Genomic DNA, 14,613 nt, shown 5'->3' with positions numbered 1-14,613 from the left:
GCGTCCATTCTACGTTTCGCAAAGACTATAATGCATTGACAATTGGTAATCAAATATTGCCTAACTGTTCTAACACCTCGCTACTAATTCACTTTTTTTTTTCACACGTTAGACACAAATACCGTGCTTCCGTATCCAAGTAGCGTTTGCTCTACGAAACACTACGAATTGCTAACCGATTCGACGGAACGATTTTGAAAGCAGCGTTTCGTAAAGATCGTACACGTCAAACAACCTTAAACAGTTCCGCGCGTCTGAAAATGCTGAACGCGAAATAAATGTTTCAAGTCTATACAAGGTACGTTTGTACTCGCTAATATTCGCCAACGAAACTTTCCGATAATTGTCAAGTTTCAGAATGATCTGTACCTAGTACTGAGAGAAGGGCTGTAGAATCCTTGAACGGGTCGGAATTTCGGCAGGGACGCGTCTCGTTCCAATAAAGAGGTTCTAGAACACACGTAGGCCTAGTGGCCCCGTTACTGGAAGAGGTCTCTATTGTGCGAAACCCACGAAGATGGAGGTAACGTAATGAAACTAACTGGCTTGCTCTGACCAATTAACCGACCCAAGCACGGCATAACATTTAACGCACACTCGCCGCGCCTTCCCCTGTTCACGTGGTCGTTTACGCCGTGGATATAGTGTTACATGGAAATGCGTTACGGCAGGAATATCGCGTGTTGATGAATCCGTCGCGAAATTTACCGTGCACGCTGACCGTTTCTCGCGATCTACGAGCCGGAATGCTTTGAAAATTCCATTCAACCGCCAGTAAAAAAAAAAGAAAAAAAAAAACAAATCAACAAGGTGGAAACATCGTTCCTAGCGTGTGATCTCGTTTGTGATGTATGCTTCGTTGCGGTGTTGCATTTATTATGGAAGCCGCCTTCGCCTCTTCGAAGTAGAGGGACGACTCTTACGGAAGATCGGTGAGAAGTTTTAACAATGATTTCCGAAAAGATAAACGGAATGTGCTCGAGGAGAGACGTAAACCTGGAAGTCTGGGACAACGACCTTTCTCAATGAATTCTTTATTAAAAGTAAAAGATCCGAATGGTACGATATACGGAATTCTTACGATCCTAAGATCAAGATTTATTACCGTGAGAAAGGTACCGTGGTTGATCGACGCTTTCCACCTGTTTGCATACGCCCGTCTGATCACAGACGGGTACATTCTACTGCGGCAATCGGATACGGCGCGGCGCGCGTATGTTCAGCCGGCCAAACTAATCTTTCTACATCCGTTGGCGATTTAGAAGTGTCTTCGACCTATTTTTCTTTCCTTCGATCTCTTGTCGATCCCATTAAACATTACAGAACCCTTATAAAATTCGACAGTTCGTGGTTAGGGATTGCACACATCGAACTGTTTGCAAAAAAGAATTAATATTACCAAGGTGGGTTACATTCTGTCTTTCCGTAGGTATATCGGCACGAAAGGAAACCCCGACAGTCAGGAAACGAAGCAGCAAGCGGCGGAAAGGGGATGCTTGGTTGGTCGAGGTCGTAAAACAATTTTCGTTTCGAACGGTTCCCCGTTTGGATGGAGGGTTGGGACATGGGGTGTAGGGTGGCATAAATATTCCGAGGTTGCGCATCGTGCTCGAGGTGGCTGGAGGGCCGAGGGTGTTGGGGAAGCGGTGGTGGAGAGCAAGTGGTGCCGAAGGAACACGAGGAACCTGGATTCGTTCGTTTCGCGTGCGAGCTCAGTGCGAGCCCCGCTCCGCGCGAGTGTTCGTCCAGCTGACTGAAGGGTTGCTGGCACTTTCCCGCGAGGACACTGGCGGTGAGTTTAAATTAACTCTTCGACTAACCAGTCACGCGTAATCGAGTTCATTTTCCATCGTATACGATGCACTAATGCTTAAGATCGAATCGTAGACATTAAGGGTTCCAACCACTTTCGAACACGAAAATGTAGGGAAATTTCAGATTTTTTAAGACAATTCTATCGAATGTATTGCTTTTCAATTTTACGTATGTTTCTTCGAATTGTACGATTTTTTTGTCAAGTATAAATATCTGTTTTCATTGAGCAATACTTACACACGATGAGTGGCAGCCATACCCTGTTGCATGTCATAGATAGGCAACACTTTGAGTAATAGATGACAAGTAGAAACAATGTATATATGTATAGTTGGAACGTAAATAAATAATAGGATACGGAATAACCTCGGTATTTACTTTTTTTTAAATAAAGTTTTTACGAGATTGTTTACATTTTCTAAATCGAAGGGATGATTTAAGATGGTTTTCGGTGCTATTCGATTGAATCGCTTCTTAAACATTTTTGTATTACAACTGCCTCTAGCATTTCGCGAAATATTTCGTTTTAATATTCATCGTGTCGCGGGCGAGTCAAAATAGGTCGGCCCGTGTTGCCGGCATATTTATTATTCATGCACCCACTACAAAGTTGCCTATACGTTCCACCCCGTCTCGTCGCTCGTTTTTTGGTCTTCTCTCGTGTATTTCTCTCTCGCGTATTTCTCTCTCGCGTATTTCTTTCTCCACATTTCCTTTTTCTCATTCGGGCTCCGAATACTTTTCACGCATTTCGAGCATTTTCCTCTTCGCGTAATCGATGACACGGGATAATGATAATTTATTTATCCTGCAATTACGATCAAGGATCGAGGGCAAAACTCGTTGAATTTGTACATGTTCTTAATACGACGCGAACTTTGAAAGATTTACGGCTAGCCACGAGAGACGGGGGATCAGAGGAACGTCGAATAATGGGAGCTGAATAGACGAGTCACTCAGAGGCTCTCGATAACGCTAAGAGTCTATTTCCGATGGTTGCGAATTAAGTCTGACTCAAGATAGATTTCAACAAAAATTTAATAATTCTAGTTTTGTTTAAGCTACCTTGCGAATAGTATATAATTTTAACAACGAGTGCAGGGTTCGAGATGACGAGCGAAATAATTCATAATAATTATACAACGTTGTGCTTCGCAGAACTGCTCGTTACGTTGTATATTAACAGTGAACGACTGGCGCCGACAAATGTGTAACAACATTCAACGTCGCAGTATATAATAATACAAAGACTGAAACGCGATCCAATTAATTTATTATAAAATGAACTGACTAACGTCTACCCTCGGTGATTAGCAAGTCAATAACTACGCGGCAATAGGAATCGAAGTAGGCGCCATTACAAACGTTCAAAGACCTTTTCTTGTTTCTTACCATTAAAGATTGTTACGTTGAAGTTCCTTACGATACAAATAACGCGAATATTTCATAGAATTCAGTCGCGAGATCAACGTGATTGCGTTCCCAATACCGAGCGTTACGACTCGACAACGAAGGGTGGCATCGAATTCACCTTCCATCTTACACTTTGCTAATTGCAATTCAGAGATTACTTTGTAAGGCCAGAGACCGGAGGCGCGAATTACTTGGACCGAATATTACCGGCGGAGAAGCCACTGGTGAATCTGGAAATCAATTACACATTCTATGCGCGCGCGCGCGCGTACGAGCGCCGAGGTCGGTGGGATCAGAATTAATTCGGTTAATCGTGACGACGATCGTTAGGTTCTCATTTTGGTGGCTAAACCCAGTGTCGAATAACAAGGAATTCGGACCGAACGTGAAAAGCACGAGTCAGGCACGCCGCACGGTAGTGCACCAGCGAGTCTATAGCTAGTCGCGGCACTCGAAAAATGGTTCCATTTGCGAAAGGGAATGGACCACAATATTTCATGTTTCGGACAGGTGTTCGCAATATGTCGTCCATCTCCTGTATAATCACAGGACCCGTAATCCTATACCGTCTCTCTTGAGCTGACAAAGCGCGAACCAGCTGGGCTGTTCGCGACGCTTGCTACTGTTTGCGCCAGTTTAAGCTGCCAGTAAACACCGACAGAACGCGATCATAACTAAACCGCGCACAGATCGGATTATGGGAATGAAACGCGTCCTGATCGAGTTCAATCGATTAACCAGCTGTAACTTCGCGACTCGCGACAATGGATTATCGTCCATTAAGCGCTTCTTATCGAGAAATTGAACGATGGATGAGATAAAGAAGCGAGGGAAATTGCAATACGTTCTTGAGACTTCATAGTACTTCCAAACAAAAGATTGAGTATCCCGCAGTTTTCGTTCGGTGTTTCAACGTTTCAGTGTCACGAGATTCTCTACTATGTGGGCAACGGTAGAGGTTTTAAAGTCTGTTACATTATTGATAAAAACTTCGGTTAAAGTTTCTTCGACATGATGCGTCCGGCGTTCTTAGCGTAAGAGGATTTCCCAGTTCTCTAAATGCGCATCGAAGATGTGGATGAGATTTCGAAAGCTATTTTCGATACCTATTTCCTGCTTTGTTGGTATCATGGAGTCATTGATGCATTCAAATGGCACCTACTTGCGTTTCCTATAACCTACAACCTCCGGTGTAAGTTTTGCGATTCGAATGATAGAAATAGAAAAGCAGCTTCAGAATAGCACCTCGTTTTTTCAACGTTGATTTGCATTTCAAACGTATCGATAGTTGGTTCAAAAGCAAACACTCGCGATGGATTGGTTTCCAAGGCGTCGTTCCGACGACGATATTGCATTAAGTATCCGAAGATCGAAGACTGAGTAACAAGATTGTCGCTTCAAAGACAGCCGAAGCTTGTTGCTGGGCAACGATGGGATCACTGCAGGTCTCAAAAATTCTATTCAACTAAGATTACTTCAGGCTGATTTCTGATACGAGTTTTCGCGTGGTTTTTCTTTGCGTTGCCGTTTTGAGAATTGTTCGATAATTGTCCCACTGATTCCGGTAACAAAAAATTGTTTGCGAAGCAGTTATATCGATTTGTATCCATTTATACAAGTGTTTGCGAACGCTTTGTAATAACACATTAATTGTAAATAATAACGCGTACAATTAGAAGCGAATGGGATCCCGTTTTATCGAGGAACAGCACGCTGGCGCTTGTCATCAAGTGGAAATTAATGATTTTATTTTAAACGGAGAAGTGATATTGAGGTGATTATAGGTAAAACGTATAAAGGTTGATGATTATTAAAATAATATCAAGTTCTCGTAACAGCTAATATCTATTTAGTCAAGTGTAATGTGATTAAAATAGTAAATATACAAAGGGATCATTTTATTCGACAAAAGTAACCGTGATATCTGCGAAAGTAAACCGATTCACTGAGCAGCAAGCGTGATAGTCGCAGTCCTGCAACCGCATTTGACATAAAATCAATGATCAATGCCCCGGTGAACCTCAATTCGGTCTGTGGGTGGGCAGGTCGAGGTATAAGGGCTCAAAGTATTACCGTCGACGTTACGCTAGCCTTTTCAACCCTTGCGCCGTCGACGAAAGCATCTTCCCGATCGTTTCTCACTTTAGATCATTAGTCAAAGCCACGAATCAAAAGAAGGATTATGATTTCGTTCTGAAAACTTCATCGTCATTCCCCGTTTCTTATAGTGACGTATTCTATCGATCAACAAACTCTCTCTTTATTAGAACAGTGAGTTTCAGATTTCGGTTCGCGAATCTTAAATCTGATCGCACGCGTACGAACGCAAGACAGTTCGACAATTCCTTTCACTTGTTTCTATCCTTCTATCTGTGCCGAAATCAGGAAATTAAGATCCTATTCCGATGGTCTAGAAATTAGTCACGTTTCTCGGTTCGTTATCCTGCGACACTTAATTAAGCGTCTGTCGCAACTGTGGCCATTCATGGGAACAGTGGTTTCTTATCGTTTATTGTTCGCTGTGCGTTACGAAAGAGCCTAACCAATAGATGACACTCTTTGTAGGTCTTGTGTAGGATTACTGGATGCAGAAAGTGCCGACAACCGCGATCTATTGTCGGCTAATTTAAGCAAGCAAAATGAATTCTAATCGGAAACATTTCTTCTTTTGTTGAAATTTCAAGAACGAAAAACACTTCGGAAAATGTTTCTAGGATCTTCAACTACTCTACGCTGGTTAATTTAGATTATCGGAGAGGCGTTTGGCAATGAATCTCGACGATTTCGCACGGGGGTATTCAAGCTTAATCTACACGGACGGACTTTGTTATCCGATAGTGGCCTCTTCTGCACGCACGTGAACACGCAACCCCCTCGTTACCTTTAGAACAGGCGGCTGGAGATTCGCGAGTAGATTAAAATTCAGCTCAGATGCGGAGGCTACCAGCGGATTACGATGACTGTAAATTTGCAAAAGTGGCTCGTAAATGTTGGCATCGAGGTCTAAGGAAATGCAGAGAGCTTTCGACAATATCGAACAGAAAACGACAGAATCCAGCTAATTCGAAACTTTGCTATTTCAAATCGACAATGGTCAACTGTTTATTTCACCTCCTGGTCCAAATTTTACTATTACAAGTTGCACTCCAATTTTTTATTCGTTTTTACTTTATTTCACGAACCGTACGAACTCGATGAAAAGATCAAATTAGCTTGCGAGCAGGAGTTTGTACGCTACTGGATTAATACCATTGCGACCCGAGAAACATAGTCGAACTGGATGACGATATAGCGACGCAATCGATAGCGTTTATCGGGATTGAGTTTATACGAACTACCCATCTTCCTCTTTGATACTAATTTCCGTGAATTTAATATCGAAACTGGTGCGGTGGCGAAGCTCGACGCGAATGATCTTTTGTTACGAAGCATAAAATAAAAGAAAAATGCATTCGAGTGTAAAGTTACGGATGCAGATTAATCTTTCCAAAGGTATTAAAATGTAAATCGACACGGATTGGTGTAGAGGCCGAGCAGCAGGTTGCAGCATAAAAATGACGAGAATAAAAAATAGAAAAAGACGAGCGAGACGAGGAATTACGAGATGGAACATCCGTCGAGTGTAGGAAAAAAACTTGTGGTCGCGGTGCTCTTCATATTAACCGCGTTTTTCTCGTTTCGAAACCGAGAACGGTAAGGTGTTTAGAGTGCAGCGTGACGATTTCAAAGATACTCGTTATGTTTCTTTTGAATTCTGTAATAAAAATCGAGGAACGAGATCGTCTAATTTTTCCAGATCGTCGCGAAAGAAAATGGGCGAAGGACAGCCGACTTACAAATTGATCTACTTTGATGCCCGAGGTCCTGCCGAGCAAATTCGCTACATATTTGCATACACGGGCGTCGACTACGTCGACAAGAGGATCCCGAAGGAAAACTGGCCGGAACTCAAGAAATGTAAGGGCTGAAAGTTGTGTTTTATTTTCATCTTTCAACGCTCATTCCGTAAGTGCCTATAAAATTGATACTCGGATACATCGGTACATCGGTAATGCGCTGCACTGTGCTTGAAACGTCTATTGCATATAAAATTATTACATTACTTTTCCGTCAAACGTTTCTAACCGAATAACATTTCTGTGTCACTGAAGCAAACAACAAGTTTGAGTTTCAAAAGCCTTCACATATAAACTGCAAAAGAAGGTTTGTCGGGTAATTTATCTCGACTTTCGCAAGTCGAAACAATGTTTAATAATTTGATTCAAGCGCCGTGGAACGAAATTAACTTCGCTCTATGAAATTTCCATGCGAGCTTTGTCTGTAGCTTTCAATCACCGATGACGGCCGGCTTTTACGCGGACGCTTTACCTGCTCCACGTTTCGAGAGAAATCACGAGGAGGAAGCAAGAAAATTACTCGTTTCCCGATGAAAATTACGAATTTTTGGCTTCCTTCCAGTAATTCGTTATCGAAGATAAAGTTGTCGAGACATTCGACTGAAAAGGAACTGCGTCTTTCATTTTAGTAGAAAATGTCGCGTGAAAGGAATACCTAGAACTCGGAAGACATTACGTTCGATGAGTGTCGAATTGCAAAAATGGAAGTTTCAGCGATCCATTAGTGGGACGCGTTGATTAAAACCGGCGCAAAGTCTGCTCCATATTCAGAAACGAACGCACGCTGTAAAGACTCGGTCTCGAAGGCCGTGTAATTTTGTATCGATCGCCTGTATACGTCTGCACGTCAATTTCGTTCGAACTGTATTTGTTCTTAGCAATGCCTTACGGAATGCTACCAGTGCTGGAGATAGACGGGAAACCGATAGCGCAAAGCAATGCGGTGGCGAGATACTTGGCGAGGAAACACAATCTAACTGGAAGGGACGAATGGGAGGCGATGATGTGCGATGTGCTTGTCGATACCCTTGGAGACTTGAAGCAAAGTGAGTGATATTAAAAATGATTAGACTATGGCTCGATTCAGAAATGGTCCCTCGCTATACATGCTCTGTCTAAAAAGAAACCGAACTTTTGCTATAAAAAGAAAAAAGTATTAGGTTGTCCCAAAAGTTTCTTTCGCTTTATTAATAAGTAATACATGCACAAATAGTTTATGTTTTATGTTACATTACTGAATTGTGTACGATTCATTTTGCTCCATTACTGTTACAACGTGAATACCTACGAAATTAGATTGTCTACTTATACAAACACGACCGTATAAAATAATTGAGTGTAACTCGCGAAAGAAACTCTCGGGACAACCTAATGCAAGTAAAGTTTTTACACACACGTTTATTTACTCAAAATAATGTCCCTCTGCGTCAATACAGCGTGTACACCGCGTAATTAGCATTTCGAAGGACCTTTGCAGCTCCTGTTTTGGTAGCCCGGTTTAATACGGCGTTTACCTTGGATCATTCATCCTACTCGCCTGATCTGTCTCCCTGCGATTATTTTCTTTTCCCAAAATTGAAAATTCCAACGAAAGGGACACATTATAGCAACATTTCGGAGATTCAGGCCGCTGTAACCGCCATACTAAACGGGGTGCCAAAACAGGAGCTGCAAAGGTCCTTCGAAATGTTAATTACGCGGTCTACACGCTGTATCGATGCAGAGGGAGATTATTTTGAGTAAATAAACGTGTATGTAAAAAGTTAACTTGTACTTTTTTCTTTTAATAGCAAAAGTTCGGTTTCTTTTTAGACAGACCGTGTATCTACGTCGACAAACAAATAAATAAGTTCGCGCATTCAACAGCGTTCCTTCAACTATGAAGTGTAAGTCCTCGGGCCGGTCAACGAATAAAACATGCTTCATATTATTTTCAAATATGTACACCTGTGGTACATGATACCGATACTTGTTAGCCGCGAATATGACCAGAATAATAAATAAAATATTGCATAATTACTGAACCCAGGAAGATCCTGTGTACGCGATAGCATACTAATTTCCACTTGTAATATGCGTGATTACGCAACGCGGACTTTGCATGATGCGTTAACGATTATTTCTGCGGGAGGGGAGTTCGTTCTTTTACTACAAGAACGTAACAGGTAGAAGATTGAAAAATATCAATCGTGTCGACGAATGTGATTCGTTAACGAACAACCGCGACAAGGAATAGTCTGAAACGTGACGAAGGAGGAAGAAAAGTATCGGCGAAACAGCGAGAGATACAAGCACGATTTTTCTTCAGAAAACTGTTTTAATTATAGTTCTATCGTAGACGTCACGTGTTTCAGTTATATACCAGTATCGTACGGAGAAGGATCAATTCAAGAAGGAAGAAAAGAAGGCGAAACTTTTGAAAGAAACTATACCCTTTTACTTGAACAAGTTTGAACAAACTATTGGCGAAAATGGAGGTTACGCCGTTGGTTCCACTGTGAGTCGTTGATATAATGTTACTTTTTATACATGCGCAAGATTTAGTTTGATTGTGCAATCTCTATGAAAGTATCGAACAAAATGCATTGTCATTTTTCAGACCACGTGGACGGACTTTGTGTTCGCGGTAGCCCTCGAGAATTTCGAAAATATCTTCGGCAGCGCTGCCTTGGAGAATTATCCAGGCCTTCGAGCGCTGAAGAGAAGAGTCCACGGGATACCTGCTATCGCCGAATGGTTGACCAAACGACCCCAGACAGAGGTTTAAACACTCTGAATCCGCAGGATGGAAAAAGGAACAAGTACATATCTGCGTTACTTGCGTGTGCTTTATCGAATATTATTAAACGTTCGTCAACGTTGTCAGTTGTCAATGTCAACAATGTGTTCTGGATGTGTTACGACTTGCAAAACGATACAAATCTCTGCAGACACGTGTGACAAAAACCTGATAGTAAATTTAAGTCTCTTCCATAAACAAAATTAATTTATATGTACTTCTGGGGCAATGTGTTATTTCACTTGCATTTCTATAATTAGACATTTCTCCGATGATTTTAGGGTTTATGAAAAATACTCGATGTACTAATTTTAATAGTAATTTTTGGACCCTAAAACTGTACCGGCGTCAATTGGTTTACACAAACATTTGTATTGTTTACTCACGGTTACAATTGCATATATGGAAAACGCCCATTTATAACAAAAATCAATTTGAAGAAATAAGTATAGTCACGTGCGAGATTATGACTAAATGTTAATGATTAAATGTTGAGAAACGATATAGTGTATGTTGAATTGTAATTGCAAATGTATCGACTGATTGAATACATAAAATAATAATCTGTAAGGAAGTTTTATGTTCTTCCTTTCACTTATTATCCACGTCGATACGAATGCTGACAATTTCAATAGTAAATATGTTCTTTACGCAATGTTGCATCATGTTATAAAATCGTATAATAAAATTCATCGCGATTGCGAAACATTTTGTAATCCACCTATTTGCTCTGGAGTTCACCGCATTACGAGTAATGTATCAATTACATTGAAGAGCCCGATTTATCGTCATAATCGCTAAGCCACTGCTGATAAAGAACGGTATTCGCTGTTAGATCAGATGATACAATGATTTTCAGATGATATTATCTTTATTTCGATTGTTTTGGACACATGCCTTTTAATATCTAAAGATTATTTTTAATGCGAATAGTAAATGATAACGGTCAATAATAAGCAAAACTAGCAAATACTGTAATTAGCGAAACTGCTTATCTTCTGTTTATCTTTGCAAACTTGCTATCGTGTAATTATGAAATGTTTATTTCGAAATGTTTACTTCTACTTCTAGTACATTATTTTCTTCGCTAATATTTTTGAAATGTTCAAATTCTCGCGGTATGGCTGTTTCGGCTATCTACCGTTCAAACAGTGAGCGCTGCAGCACAGTCAAGCACAGTCTGCATGATGATAATGTAATTGTAATTCAACTGCTTGTGATTCCTCTATTTATTTTGTTTAGACAACTTACATTTTTGTCAATTTGTTTGTACAATAAATTACAATTGCAAAACTACAAATATGAATATGCCTTTCTCTCTTCCTCTTATCGCTCGGCGTGTCCACCAATAGGACGGCCACTATTGGTACCAATGAGAGGAAGGAATATGTATTTAAGAACGTCCTGTCGCCCTTGTTAATCGTAATTGGACTTCATTGCTCGTGAAGCACCGTGTTGGATCGGTTTTCAGACGTTTCAGACGTTTTGTTGCAGATTTTTGTTACTTCTTTTTTGCATTGAAACTTGTAAGTATACCGATACTTTTCGCTTTAGACTACAACTATTTTTCTTGACAAAGTGCTTATAGTTTCTGTTTATACATTTTTCGAGAACCCATGATTGCGTCAAGTTCTGTCTCTGCCGACTGAACCGGCTGATTGATTCTTTGAAAAGGCTACTGTGTAAAATTAAAACTATCAGGTTTTTAATTGATTGTTACATTTGTGGATTTATTTTGAGCAATTGTGACGGAGATGTAGATAAAATATGTAGACAATGTATAGAGGCTTTGGCTATTAATAGTACGAAATGATTATTAATGGAGTCTGCCACGCTGTAAGATGGCTTTACGGATTAAATATTCAGTATAATAAAGTAATGAAACTCGTGAGAATCTTTCAGAATATGTGTATATATTTTTCTGAACATAATACATTCGTTTTATACAGTAATCTTAATTTATTCTTTTTCAGGAAGATGCCTTCTTATAAGCTGACTTACTTCCCAGTCAAAGCATTGGCTGAACCAATTCGCTTCATCTTAAGCTATGCTGGAGCTGAATTTGAAGATGTTCGTTTCAACAGAGATGATTGGCCAAAAATAAAACCTGGTAATTAAACCTCTTATACTTTTCAATTGATGCAAATGTAATGATATTTACACAAATCACAATAATATTTGTTTGCGAGTCAGCTTGAAGTACAATGGGTATTGTTAGGCACACAATATCCTCTGTTCTACGATAAATTCTCCATAATTACAATTCTTTTAAGAGAATGACATTAGATGTTTGTCTACAATATCCTAGAAACATAAGAAGTTGTTTTTATTGTGTTTAATTCTTTTATGTTATGTGTTGTTTTCAGATACACCATTTGGCCAGGTTCCTACTCTCGAAATTGATGGGAAAGTAGTCCCCCAATCTACTTCTATCTGTCGTTATTTGGCCAAGCAAAATGGTCTTGCTGGAAAAGATGACTGGGAAGCCCTTCAAATCGATGTTGTTGTCGATACTATTCACGATGTCCGTATGAGTGAGTGTTTTCTACATTTTTCATACTACTCACTGTTACCCTTGTGGCAGAATAAAATGTAATATTTATTTTTCAGAGATTGGTGCTTATTCTTACGAGACTAACGAGGCGGCCAAGGCTGAGAAACTCAAAGTCGCCAACGAAGTGGTACCGTTCGTATTGGAGCGTCTGGATGCACAGGTGAAGAAGAACGGCGGTTACTTCGTCGGTGGCGCCCTTACCTGGGCTGATCTAACTTTCGTCGCTCTTCTCGATTACCTAAACTTCATGATGAAGTCAGACATCATCGAGAAATTCGACAACCTTAAGCAACTTAGAGATAAGGTCCTTGCTCTCCCCGCGATCAAAGCCTGGGTCGCTAAACGTCCTCAATCCGAATGTTAAATCTTTATTCGCTATTTTCACTCAACTTTGTATACATTTAGAAAAGTCTGTTATTCGGTATGAATCAGATCTTACAGATACAGAACATATAATTTTATCATCGCAATTGCGTTACTAATAGAATAGCAGCTATAAAGATTTCATTTACATCTCACCATTACTTTATCTTTGTTTGCTATAATAAAGTTATTTGTGTGTCTATACAAATAGATGGAAAGACTTTGTTGAAATAGTATTATACTTTTGTATCTCAATAAAGAGTTAATTTTATTAATTATTGTTGTTATTTTCTGTACGTTTTTTTTATTGAAGAGTAGCTACAATACGTAGGTTAATGATAATACGTGTTAAACATATTAACGAAAATTTGAAAACCGGACAACTTTCTGCAGCACTATGTTTATTATTCGTTAATCGATTAAAATAGATCGAATTTACACTTTGATAAAGTGTATATTAATCAAAATAACGGCAAGTCACTTATCTAGATAGTGATCCGACAATTGTAGGCGCGGTAACAGTAAACAAGATACCAAATACGAAGTAATTGATACAGCTGTGCTGTTGCTAGTTGCGGAAAATGTTGCCGGGATAAAATCGAATTCAGAATTCTTGCAACTAGATTTGTATTCGCAATGGCGATTCCGATGAAGGTCGTTTCGTAGCCGTAACGGGATCGTTATGTGTAGGAATATCTCGAACTTATCACGCGTTAAAAGTAAAATTGTTGTTTTATTTATTATTCAGATTGACTTATTTTTAAAGTCTAAACACGATAAAACTAGCTTTAGCTATGTCATTGTTAAGTTGGCACAGGAGTAGGCAAATGAATGACTGTACAAGTTTGAAACTGATTAAGCGAACACAGTCGTTTATTTTCATTTAGATAAGAATGACTAATTTACTTATCACGTTTAATATTAAACTAAAGCAAATGTTTTGTATTATCTAAACAATAAAAATCAGTCAGTCACGTATACCTTGCTTGTCATCGAATCTCTTTCTGAAGTCTGTTATTCAAGATAGATTTCCTGATTGAAGTTGCGTAACCGATGTTAAACTAAACTTCATGAAAATGCAACGTGTAATGTAACATTGTTGCAACTCTTTATGAAACAATGTGCAACTCGTAAAATTTGGCTTGATATAATATGCTGGTTTATCTGAGAAACCAATTATTTTAATATGCATGTATTTGAATATTCCAATAGGAATCACGATACATTGTGACAGTGGGTATTATTTTCATTGCGCTAGTGGGGGGACTCTCGGAGTTAACAGTATATAAAATGATAGTCTAGTTAGAGGCAAAGTTAGTAGGATCCGAGAGATCATCAATTCCAGTTGCTCGCTAGTGTATTCCTCTGAAGATCATCGTGAGTGTACATTTTCTTTTTCGAAACTTTTCAGTGCAAATTTTTAACTCCAATAAAAAAGATCAAATTTTATTCCGAAAGCTGCGCAAAACGTAACACTCTAATTGCTTAGTCAGAATTAAGAATTAGGATCTTGCTGCTACTGTTTAAGAGGGGAGTCTGGTCCAGCTAATGTATTTCTCTAATGCATATGATTTCCAGATATAATTAATTTTTGTTATTGAAACTTTTTTTACATATAAAGGGACGTTCAAAGAAGAAAATTTGACAGTGTAGATTTAATTTGAATGTATACATATACAGATATAGTAGTCGCAAGGAAAGGATTCGGTCAAGGGAAATATTAAGAGAAAACCCCGACCAATCAGAGCGCGCGTAGACCGTTGGAGCGGCCGCGGTAGCGAAGGCTACGCGCT

At 39.6% G+C, this 14,613-nt stretch overlaps 2 protein-coding genes across 2 annotated transcripts in view; both read left to right on the top strand.

Annotated features, from left to right (window-relative positions):
- Nucleotides 1-369: 369 nt before the first annotated feature.
- LOC128877419 (glutathione S-transferase-like) lies at nucleotides 370-10,607 on the top strand. Its single transcript, XM_054124708.1, has 6 exons — nucleotides 370-523; nucleotides 1,430-1,792; nucleotides 7,025-7,185; nucleotides 8,003-8,170; nucleotides 9,479-9,621; nucleotides 9,724-10,607. Exons 3-6 carry the CDS (start codon nucleotides 7,041-7,043, stop codon nucleotides 9,889-9,891), a joined length of 624 nt encoding a protein of 207 aa, XP_053980683.1. The 5' UTR covers nucleotides 370-523; nucleotides 1,430-1,792; nucleotides 7,025-7,040; the 3' UTR covers nucleotides 9,892-10,607.
- A 662-nt stretch (nucleotides 10,608-11,269) lies between these two features.
- LOC128877527 (uncharacterized) overlaps nucleotides 11,270-14,613 on the top strand; it is a 5,180-nt gene continuing 1,836 nt past the window's right edge. The window contains exons 1-6 of the mRNA XM_054124905.1: nucleotides 11,270-11,429; nucleotides 11,877-12,013; nucleotides 12,270-12,437; nucleotides 12,514-12,816; nucleotides 14,079-14,101; nucleotides 14,177-14,197. Of these exons, the coding sequence (XP_053980880.1) occupies nucleotides 11,881-12,013; nucleotides 12,270-12,437; nucleotides 12,514-12,816; nucleotides 14,079-14,101; nucleotides 14,177-14,197 (648 nt within the window). The 5' untranslated portion in view covers nucleotides 11,270-11,429; nucleotides 11,877-11,880. The remainder of the gene's footprint in view (nucleotides 11,430-11,876; nucleotides 12,014-12,269; nucleotides 12,438-12,513; nucleotides 12,817-14,078; nucleotides 14,102-14,176; nucleotides 14,198-14,613) is intronic.

Source organism: Hylaeus volcanicus, chromosome 5 (genome assembly GCF_026283585.1).
Source record: "Hylaeus volcanicus isolate JK05 chromosome 5, UHH_iyHylVolc1.0_haploid, whole genome shotgun sequence".
Classification (NCBI taxonomy): domain Eukaryota; kingdom Metazoa; phylum Arthropoda; class Insecta; order Hymenoptera; family Colletidae; genus Hylaeus; species Hylaeus volcanicus.
This window is presented reverse-complemented; position numbering and strand designations above follow the sequence as displayed.